General features: G+C 40.9%; 1 protein-coding gene across 1 annotated transcript; it reads right to left on the reverse strand.

Moving 5' to 3' along the window:
• Positions 1 to 524: 524 nt before the first annotated feature.
• LOC127047326 (uncharacterized) lies at positions 525 to 9,681 on the reverse strand. Its single transcript, XM_050945448.1, has 2 exons — positions 9,461 to 9,681; positions 525 to 1,126 (listed from the first exon to the last, which is right to left on the reverse strand). Exons 1-2 carry the CDS (start codon positions 9,678 to 9,680, stop codon positions 525 to 527), a joined length of 822 nt encoding a protein of 273 aa, XP_050801405.1. The 5' UTR covers position 9,681.
• Positions 9,682 to 11,002: the final 1,321 nt, after the last annotated feature.

Consider the following 11,002-nt stretch of genomic DNA (forward strand, 5'->3'; position numbering starts at 1 on the left):
ACCTTCTTCTCAACTGCTGGAAATGGGCTATTTTGATTACCACTACAAAAAGTTTTTTTCTCTCCTGCTGGTAATAGCTCACCTTAACAGATCACTCTCGTTATAGTGTGTATGGTAACACCCCACTGCAGGCATCCAATGAAGTGGGTTTTAGCCCACGAAAGCTTATGCCCAAATAAATTTGTTAGTCTCTAAGGTAGCATAAGTACTCCTGTTCTTTTTACTAAATAGTGGGTTCATTAAGATATCTATATTTGCACATTTGGTACCACACTGAGAACAAATTACTGAATAATTGTGACATAAACCAAATCTGAACCCAGTTCTCTCAAGGTGAAAAGATGTAGCATTTTCATCCCCAATTCCTACTCTAAATGCCAAAAGTAGCAGGTATATCCAGCAAATGTGCTGCTGGACATACCTGGTACAAACTGACTTTCCAGTCATTAGAATGGACTTCCCAGAGCTGACAGTTACTGGAACTTTTGCACATTCCTACGTCATGGAAGAGATTTAAAAAGTAGCTACTTGCAAAAACTTGTGAAGAAGCCAGGAGGCTCCAGAATCCAGTGGCTCAGTTGCATTGTTTGGAAGTTCACATAGTGTTGGTGAAGGCTGCACTGTCGTAGCCTGGAATCTTCTGGCAAGTTTCTCCTTCTCTCTGTAGCGCAGTGTTGGCATTCTCTGATGACCTGCTGTTTACTTCCACCATATAGCTCAGTCACCAGGAAGCGATAAGCCACCAGTAAGGGCTCACTCTGGGTGCATCTGTTCAAACAGTACAGGCTCTTAGTCAGAGCTTCATGGAGAACCAAGCTGCCACTGTCATCTGTGAATCGTAGCTGAAAGCCTATGACATCTGAGGTGGTATCATTAAAAATGGCTGAAATGTTAAAGACATCATAACCAGATGGTGGTAGCTCATCTAATGTCAGCACTTTCTCATCTAAGGCTTTGCTTTCTGTGAGATTTCCCTGGACCACGGAGATGCTGTGCACAGTAACATTTACTGTCAGCGATTCTGGGTGTAGAGTCTTCCTGAGAAGAACTAATTCTGCAAGCCTCATGGAAGGTTTCAGGTAAGAAATATTAAACCACAGCCATCCTGGAATGCCAAAATCTGGATCTAGGAGAACAATTAATGTACAATTTTATTTCAGGCATGGAACATGTAGACAAGGAAGCTGAAGGGGAAACTGAGGCAGTGGTTGTCATAGCAGTTTCAGTGAAGCAGAGAGGGTGAGTAAATGGGAGGGAAAGGAGGAGGATGCAGGAGAGGATGAGGGCCATTGGTTCTGGAATTTTCTTTCCTCAATAGTTCAACAGAACCCAAGTTTGTTGATATTCAGGGCATTGTGAAAGACCCATTTATGTTTTGCCTCAGTAAGAGGCTGATTTGCTGAAAGAGTTGCTTTTGGGAAAGAGCAGGGAGGGGAGAGGAGTTTCCTGTTTGAGAGAGAGAGGACCAATTTTTGTTGTATCATGAGTTTTGGGGTTTTTTTGTTGACATTGTATCAGTTCAGTTACTTTAAACTGTGATTTTCTTTCTGAGCACGTACCTAGACGTTCTCAATAGGTGCATTTTACAGAACCAATTAATTATTGAAGGGTGCTGGAACAGAGTAAAACTATATTATGAAATCCAAGGGCCAGGTACCCCAGTATACTCTGGTTGATTTGCACTGTTCTCACCACAAACCTGTTCTAAGACACTGGAATGGCTTAAAGTCAGGGTGTACCACTGAATCTGGCCCTACTCTTGTAAAACTTTAAAAATATTGATGCAAAATGTAACTTGAAATAAGAAATCTGTATTTAGGCAGAAACATACTGTGACCTTGAAATCAGTAAATTTCCAGAGGATATTTTATTTCTTTTTAGTAACTTTAATATGACCTTTGTGAATATTTGTAAACACATCTGTTAAAAGGATGGTTTCAAGACACAAATTTGTTTGCATGGGCTTAAGTTTCAACTTGGAGCATGTTTTGTTTGTGTTTAATGGCTGAATTGTACCTCCCTGACACTCAATTGATAAAACAGAAATGTTTACAGGCCTTTAATGAAAGATGGCTTTGCTGTAGTGATCTTACCTTGTTAATGATCTGACTGGTTCAGCCCTTCTGGAGGGAGATGTGCAGCTGGGTTTTGCTGCCAGCTCAGATTTTAGCTTCTTTTATTATAATTTTTCAACAGAGATTTCCAACCATGTCGGTGTATAACTAATTTTTATTTCATTTAAGAGAGTACTTTGGATGTCAGCCAAGGTCTAAGGTCCCTAGTGGGTTTCACTAAACTCTTCTGTCTGTTTTCCCTGCAACTCTCTTGCTCGCTAATAGTTTTTCTTCTCTGTTTTATTTCATACACTTATTTGTTTAAGATAAGCTAAGATGGTCTTATTGCTTACAAACTGGATATTATGGGATCTGCGCCTTAGGTTCCTAAGAACCAGATTCCACACTCGACTATGTGCACACCAGATCCATCAAGATCAGTACAACTGGCACACACATCTGCAGGCTGAGTTTGGCACTAAATAAATCAACTAAATCATCCTAGATTGGGGAAAATATTTGTTTCTTATCTGATTGCCAATTAAAAGTACATAACATAAGAATGGCCTTACAGGGTCAGACCAAAGGTCCATCTAGCCCAGTATCCTGTCTTCCGACAATACCCAGTGCCAGGTAAGGAACAGAACAGGTAATCATCAAGTGATCCATCCCCTGTTTCTCATTCCCAGCTTCTGGCAAACAGAGGCTAGGGAGACCATCTCTGCCTATCCTGGCTAATAGCCATTGATGGACCTATCCTCCATGAATTTATCTAGTTCTTTTTTTACCTTGTTATACTCTTAGCTTTCACAACATCCTGTAGCAAGGAGTTCCACAGGTTAACTGTGCATTGTATGAAGAAATACTTCCTTGTATTTGTTTTAAACCTGCTGCCTATTAATTTCATTTGGTGACCCCTAGTTCTTGTGTTATGAGAAGTAGTAAACAACACTTCCTTATCTAATTTCTCTACATCAGTCATGATTTTATAGACCTCAATCATATCGCCCCTTAGCCATCTCTTTTTCCAAGCTGAAGAGTCCCAGTCTTATTAATCTCTCCTTTCCTGAACCTTTTCCAATTAAAATATATCTTTTTTGAGATGGAGCAACCACATCTGCACACGGTATTCAAGATGTGGGCATACAATGGATTTATATAGAGGCAACGTATTTTCTGTCCTATTATCTATCCCTTTCTTAATTATTCACAGCATTCTGTTTGCTTTTTTGACTGCTGCTGCACACTGAGTGGACATTTTCAGAGAACTATCCACAATGATGCCAAGATCTCTTTCTTCAGTGGTAACAGCTAATTTAGACCCCATCATTTTATATGTATAGTTGGGATTATGCTTTCCAATGTGCATTACTTCGCATTTATCAACATTAAATAAGTAGGCAGCTTCTTGGTAGTTGGACATGGAAAGTCAAAAGACACATTGTTTAAAATTAGGGCTGTCAATTAATCGCAGTTATCTTATGTGATTAACTAAAAAATTAATCACGATTAATTGCACTTATAATAGAATACTAATTGAAATTTATTAAATATTTGTGGGTTTTTCTACATTTTCAATATTTATTTGAATGACAACACAGAATACAAAGTGCACAGTGTTCACTTTATATTATTAATTATTAGAAATATATGCACTGTAAAATGATAAACTGAAGTATGTCAGTTCACCTCACACAAGTACAGTAACTCCTCACTTAAAGTCATCCCTGTTAACGTGGCTTCGTTGTTATGTTGCTGATCAATTAGAGAACATGCTTATTTAAAGTTGTGCAATGCTCCCTTATAACATTGTTTGGCAGCCACCTGCTTTGTCCACTGCTTGCAGAAAGAGCAGCTCGTTGGAGCTAGCAGGTGGGGGCTTGGAACCAGGGTGAACCAGCAGCCCGCCGTCAGCTCCCCACTCCCTAAGTTCCCTATGCAGCAGCCTCCCAGCAAGCTATCAATTGCCAGCAGTTCAGCTGTTCCTCCCCATACTGTCATGTGCTATTCCTGCCTTCTGCCTTGGAGCTGCTCCCAGGAGCCTCCTGCTTGCTGTGCAGCGGGGAGAGAAGAAGGGGGCTAATATCAGGGTGTCCCCCTCCCCCATGCTTCTGTCCCCCGCTTACCCCATCTCCATACAGCTCGGTGTGGGGGAGGGTGGGGATGCCACAGGACTCAGGACGGAGGGAAATTGCTGGGAGCAGCTGCTGTCTCAACTTGCTGATCTACTTAAAAAGGCAATGTACTTAGAGTGAAGTCAGCGTTCTTAAAGGGGCAATGCACATCTCTCTCTCTCTCTCTCTCACACACACACACACACACACACACACACACACGGTGTGTTTCTTTCTCTGTCTGCTATGCTGTCTCCCCTCCTTCCATTCATGCTGCCTTGTAGAGTATGAGGCTACATTAACAATGTGTTAACCCTTGAGGGCTCAACTGAGTTCTAGTTCATCATTTAGCAGTAAGGCATTCCCTGGGAAATATCCCTCCCTCTGACTCCACCACCTCAACCAAGCTTCACAATCATCATTGTTGTGTACAGTATTAAATTGTTTGTTTAAAACTTATACTGTGTATACATATATATATAATATAGTCTTTTGTCTGGTGAAAAAAATTTCCCTGGAACCTAACCCTGTATTTACATTAATTCTTATGGGGAAATTGGATTTGCTTAACATCATTTTGCTTGAAGTTGCATTTTTCAGGAACATAACTACAATTTAATAAAGGAGTTACTGTACTATAGTGCAGTCTCTATATCATGAAAGTGTAACTTACAAATACAGTTTTTTTGGTTACATAACTGCACTTTAAAACAAAACAATGTAAAACTTTACAGCCGTCCTACTTGTTGTTCTGCCAATCGCTAAGACAAAGAAGTTTGTTTACATTGACAGGAGATGCTGCTGCCTGCTTCTTATTTACAATGTCATTGAAAGCGAGAATAGGCATTCGCTTGGCACTTTTGTAGATGGCGTTGCAAGGTATTTACATGCCAGATATGGTAAACATTTGTATGCTCCTTCCATGCTTTGGCCACCATTCCAGAGGACATTCTTCCATGCTGATGATGCTCGTTAAAAAAAGACTGTGTCAATTAAATTTGTGACTGTACTCCTTGGGGGCAGAATTGTGTGTCTCCTGCTCTGCTTTACCCACATTCTGCATATATTTCATGTTATAGCAATCTCAGATGATGACCCAGCGCATGTTCGTTTTAAGAACACTTTCACTGCAGATTTGACAAAACGCAAAGAAGGTACCAATGTGAGATTTCTAAAAATGGCTACAGCACGTGACCCAAAGTTTAAGAATCTGAAGTGCCATTCAAAATCTGAGAGGGACAGGTGTGGAGCATGCTTTCAGAAGTCTTAAAAGAGCAACACTCTGATGCAGAAACTACAGGACCCAAACCAGCAAAAAAGAAAAGCAACCTTCTGCTGGTGGCACCTGTCTCAAATGATGAAAATGAATATGCATCAGTCCACACTGCTCTGGATCGTTATCAAGCAGAACCCATCATCCGCATAGACGCATGTCCTCTGGAATTGTGGTTGAAGCATGAAGGGACCTATGAATCTTTAGCGCATTGGGCACGCACCAGCTACAACAATGCCATGCGAATGCCTGTTCTCACATTCAGGTGACACTGTGAACAAGAAGCAGGCAGCATTATCTCCTGCAAATTGTAACCAAGCTGGTTTGTCTGAGTGATTGGCTGAACAAGAAGTAGGACTAAGTGGACTTGTAGGCTCTGAAGTTTTACATTGTTTTATTTTTAATGTCCTTTTTTTGTACATAATTCCACATTTGTAAGTTCAACTTTCATGATAAAGAGATTGCACTACAGTAATTGTATGAGGTGAATTGAAAAATACCTTTTTTTTGTTTTTTACAATGCAAATATTTGTAATAAAAACTAAAGATAAAATGAGCACTGTACACTTTGTATTCTTATTGTAATTGAAATTAATATATTTGAAAATCTAGTAAACATCAAAATATTTAAAATAAGTGGTATTCTATTGTTGTTTAACAGTGCAATTAGTCACAATTAATTTTTTTAATCGCAATTAATTTTTTTAATCGACAGCCCTACTTAGAATGCATTCTCCCAGGACTGACCCAGTGCACCCTGATCAGGATGGGGATGGACTGTTGGAGGGTTAGTTAACTTCAAGGATACAACAGCAGAAATGGAAGAGATTTTGTGGGAAATAAATAGCTTCAGAGCCCAGTTCTGCTCCTGGTGTGGACAGGACCTTAGCCTTACACTGTAGACACTATGTTCAGCCTCATCCAGCACAAAGGATGTCCTTTTATAGGTCATCAGGGCCCAGTCTAATACCACAGATTAGAAGAAACCCACCCAGTTTCTAGGACTGATGCACTATATACCCAAACTAGTCGGTTTGGCCAGGTCCAAAACTGAAGAGGGCCCACACCAATCACTATGTGGAAGACTGTGGATGATGTGTGACTCTCCTTGCCAGATAATGCACCTTTTGCTCTCATCCATGTCATTCACCTGTCCATGTGGAGGCCCAAAACGTGGCACTGTAAATATCCCATTTCTCCTTCCCCAGGTATGTAATGACTCAGGTTAAGTTCAGATGGTTCCCACCTGTCTTCGATTATTCACCCAGACCTCACCTAGGTAAATAAATGCTGCAGAGGGTGCCTGAGGACACTCACTGGTTTGGGGCACAATGAGACACAGGATGCTCAGCGGTGCTTTCAACAGCTGCTCTAAAATGGAGCAGTGCTTGCTGTCTCCTGCCACCCACTGCTGACAACAACATGTGTGCAGGAGACCTGGAGCCTACCCCTACCTCCATGCTAGATGTCCATGCCCTTTTAGGACATTGGCACTTGTAGGTGGGAGCTAGCCCCACTCCAGCCTACTCTTCATGTTAGCGCTATGTTTTTATATCAGAGGGGTAGCCGTGTTAGTCTGGATCTGTAAAAGCAGCAAAGAATCCTGTGGCACCTTATAGACTAACAGACGTTTTGGAGCATGAGCTTTCGTGGGTGAATAGACACTTCGTCAGATGCATGTAGTGGAAATTTCCAGGGGCAGGTGTGTGTGTGTGTGTGTGTGTGTGTGTGTGTGTATATATATATATATATATATATATATATATATATGCAGGCAAGCTAGAGATAATGAGGTAGTTCAATGAGGGAGGATGAGGCCCTGTTCTAGCAGTTGAGGTGTGAAAACCAAGGGAGGAGAAACTGGTTTTGTAATTGGCAAGCCATTCACAGTCTTTGTTTAATCCTGAGCTGATGGTGTCAAATTTGCAGATGAACTGAAGCTCAGCAGTTTCTCTTTGAAGTCTGGTCCTGAAGTTTTTTTGCTGCAAGATGACCACCTTAAGGTCTGCTATAGTGTGGCCAGGGAGGTTGAAGTGTTCTCCTACAGGTTTTTGTATATCGCCATTCCTAATATCTGATTTGTGTCCATTTATCCTTTTTCGTAGCGACTGTCCAGTTTGGCCGATGTACATAGGAGAGGGGCATTGCTGGCATATGATGGCGTATATTACATTGGTGGAGGTGCAGGTGAATGAACCGGTGATGGTGTGGCTGATCTGGTTAGGTCCTGTGATGGCCACACCATCACCGGTTCATACACCTGCACCTCCACCAATGTAATATACGCCATCATATGCCAGCAATGCCCCTCTGCTATGTACATCGGCCAAACTGGACAGTCGCTACGAAAAAGGGTAAATGGACACAAATCAGATATTAGGAATGGCGATATACAAAAACCTGTAGGAGAACACTTCAACCTCCCTGGCCACACTATAGCAGACCTTAAGGTGGTCATCTTGCAGCAAAAAAACTTCAGGACCAGACTTCAAAGAGAAACTGCTGAGCTTCAGTTCATCTGCAAATTTGACACCATCAGCTCAGGATTAAACAAAGACTGTGAATGGCTTGCCAATTACAAAACCAGTTTCTCCTCCCTTGGTTTTCACACCTCAACTGCTAGAACAGGGCCTCATCCTCCCTGATTGAACTACCTCAGTATCTCTAGCTTGCCTGCATATATATATATATATATATATATATATATATATATATATATATATATATATATATATATATATATATATACACCTGCCCCTGGAAATTTCCACTACATGCATCTGACGAAGTGGGTATTCACCCACGAAAGCTCATGCTCCAAAACGTCTGTTAGTCTATAAAGTGCCACAGGATTCTTTGCCACTATGTTTTTGTTTAGCCCAGGAGGTCAATCCTAATTTAGAGACCCTAGGAGACACTCTCAGCCTGTAAACTGTAACAGGAAGCAGGAACCACAGCTGGGGCTTAAGCCACCCTCCACACCCTATAGGTTGGAAGTAAGGGACAAGGAACAGCCAGAGAGAGACTCAGCTAAGGGCCAGCATCCCAACCAGAGCATCCCCCAGTTGATGGCAGGAAACATCTAGTTCACCTTCTCAGCACAGGGCAAGCAGCAGCCAGTACCAAGGAGTAGTGGTAACCCCAACCACAGACCTTTACTTGGCCCAGGACAAGGAGCAGCCAAATAAGCCCCAGAATTATGTGTACACGGCCCCAGGGAGATGCTAGAACCACTCTGAAGCGATTCCTGTATTCCTGAAACTTTTTTTATGCTGCAACTTTGCCAGGCTTCTGTCTGGTAATCATGCCGTTTGTTGTCTTTCATGTAACAAGATTAGATACAGTCTTCAAGTGTGCAAATTAGGATGTTAAGTCACTTGCATGAAATCTCCGGACTTCTGAACCATCAGCCTTAATAGTTATATTATAAACATACACAGGCCATTCTGGTTTCACTGCCCAAGCAGCATGACAAGCACAACGTAAACAGACTGGATAAATGGTGAAAAGTAAATTTAAATTTCTTAAAACTCATTTTTAAAAATATCAGCTGTTGTTAGTAGTGTGAATAAGGACTTTTTTTGCTGTGGTTTGTCTTGGCGATAGTCTTCATAAGACTGACGTGCAGTAGTTTCAACTGGTGACTGAAGTTTAGTTGGTTGAGAGTTAAGGTAGCTTCTCATTTCTAAAGTGCTCTGTCCTCAAAGCAGTCACTTGAAATAAACTGATGCTTTTTATTTAACTCTGGCCTAGGAGGCTGCATAGAGATCTCTCAAAACACATGCTGTGTGTTATAAAATGTATAAAGCAGATATTGAAATGGTAAAGTAATAGGTTTATAAAAGCAATGTCATTAATGATAAGAAAAAAAAAGAAAATCTATTAGATAACCTGTTTTTAAAAGGAAAGCTTTTCAAACTGGCAATAGTTTTTCCGCTTAGGAATTATTTATCATGGTAATGCTTAAAGTTATTCAAGATATGATGTAAATCACAAATAAATAGTGGTCAGTTTCCTACCTTGGATGCTCCTGAAACTCTGCACAAGAGTCCCTTCGCTGTTTAAGGCCAGTGGGTTTCGTAGATGATAGACTAACTTCATGTAGTGGTGAGGCTTGGTCCTGAGAGGTATGGATAACTTACTGATATGTAGCATTTCCAGGATGGCCTTGCTTAACTGTTCATCTGTTCCCCAGATAAGCTGGCATTTCCCTGCCCCTGGGAAGTGAGAACAAAACATCAACAGCAATCCACAGATGAGTCCTAAAAACAGAGAAACAATGCTCATGGTGGGTCTGTGAGTAAACAAAATTTTAGAGGGAAAAAACAGAATGTAGCCTTTTGCTGGCTCCTGGTGTTTTGTCTTCTAGCTATAATTGCAGAGGGGTAATAATACTGAGCCAGAAAACTGCCGTTAATTAGTTGCAAGGACTTGGTGCCATTGGCACTGTCCTGAAAACTAATTACTGGTAAACAGAAAGCCCTAGAAGACTACATTCGGAGGATGTGTATTTACTACATACACACATTACCTCTCTTTCTCCCTGGTTTGTTGTTGGGACAAAAGCATTTTGTATGTCATGAAGGTGATGTATAGAATTTTTGTTTTCTGTTTTTTTAAATACAGTTTTGTTCATTTAGATTAAGTGGCTCATTGTTATAGAAACAGAAGTCCCTTAATCTATTCACAGGCCGTTTGTGGCAATGGTAGCAGTAATGCATGCTTTCCCACACTCCCTGCACGAATGCCATTAACCTTGACTTGGGAAGACCACCCGCTGCACACATAAGAGGTGGTTTATTCTGCATTCCACCTCAGTCCCATGTCTTTAGTGAGCACAAACTGCCAGTTGTCCTAGATCCCTCCAGAATATTATGCATTGTTTGTACAGCTAGCTGCTACCCACTGGGGGTCAGAACCTCAGACCACTCAATCGATTTCACTTTGCACTAGAGCTGGGACTCAAATTATTGTCACAAGAGTAAGAGGCTCTTGACTTAGCCCCTGAGTCATTAAGTTCCCTATTTACTCTCCTCTAGTTTCAGTATAACATAACTTTTCTCTCAGGCTTTTTATTTTTTTTGGGGGGGGGGAGTAGAGGGGATGGATGGGCCAAAGGATTTTGAACAATAAACTTCAAAAGTAGCAGTTGCACCATCAAACCACACGTATTTAACTGTTTTGCTAACAACCTAGATTAAACACTTAAGAGGATTTTTTAAATGAGAATTTCACTTTTCACAATTTGTGTGGCTTGTTCACAAACAGTAAGTCAGCACACACACCTTGCAGCATCTCCTGGAGCTGGAATGATAAATCAAACAGATGCATTTTGTGACTTTTTCTGTTTACAAATTGTCCATGATTTTCTTCATTATTTCAAAGTTATTTGCTCTTCTTAGTAATTTGCCAAATAATTTCTGAAACAAATTCTTGGTCTGTGGCTTGGTCGTAAATATTCCATATCTGAAATTCAAACTGAGCTATTTTGATTAGATGTCTAGGACATGTGATACACTTCTGCTCATTGACTGGATGGCCACAATTTAGATTGGGACGTC

This window comes from Gopherus flavomarginatus, chromosome 3 (assembly GCF_025201925.1).
Source record: "Gopherus flavomarginatus isolate rGopFla2 chromosome 3, rGopFla2.mat.asm, whole genome shotgun sequence".
Classification (NCBI taxonomy): Eukaryota; Metazoa; Chordata; order Testudines; family Testudinidae; genus Gopherus; species Gopherus flavomarginatus.

Bases quoted from the DNA above. Each gene is read 5' to 3' on its own strand.
- LOC127047326 (XM_050945448.1), bottom strand. From the start codon at position 9,680: ATGTTTTGTTCTCACTTCCCAGGGGCAGGGAAATGCCAGCTTATCTGG. The intron at 1,127-9,460 runs GTAGGAAACTGA...TTGTTCTCCTAG, and splicing joins GAGTTTCAGGAGCATCCAAG to ATCCAGATTTTGGCATTCCA.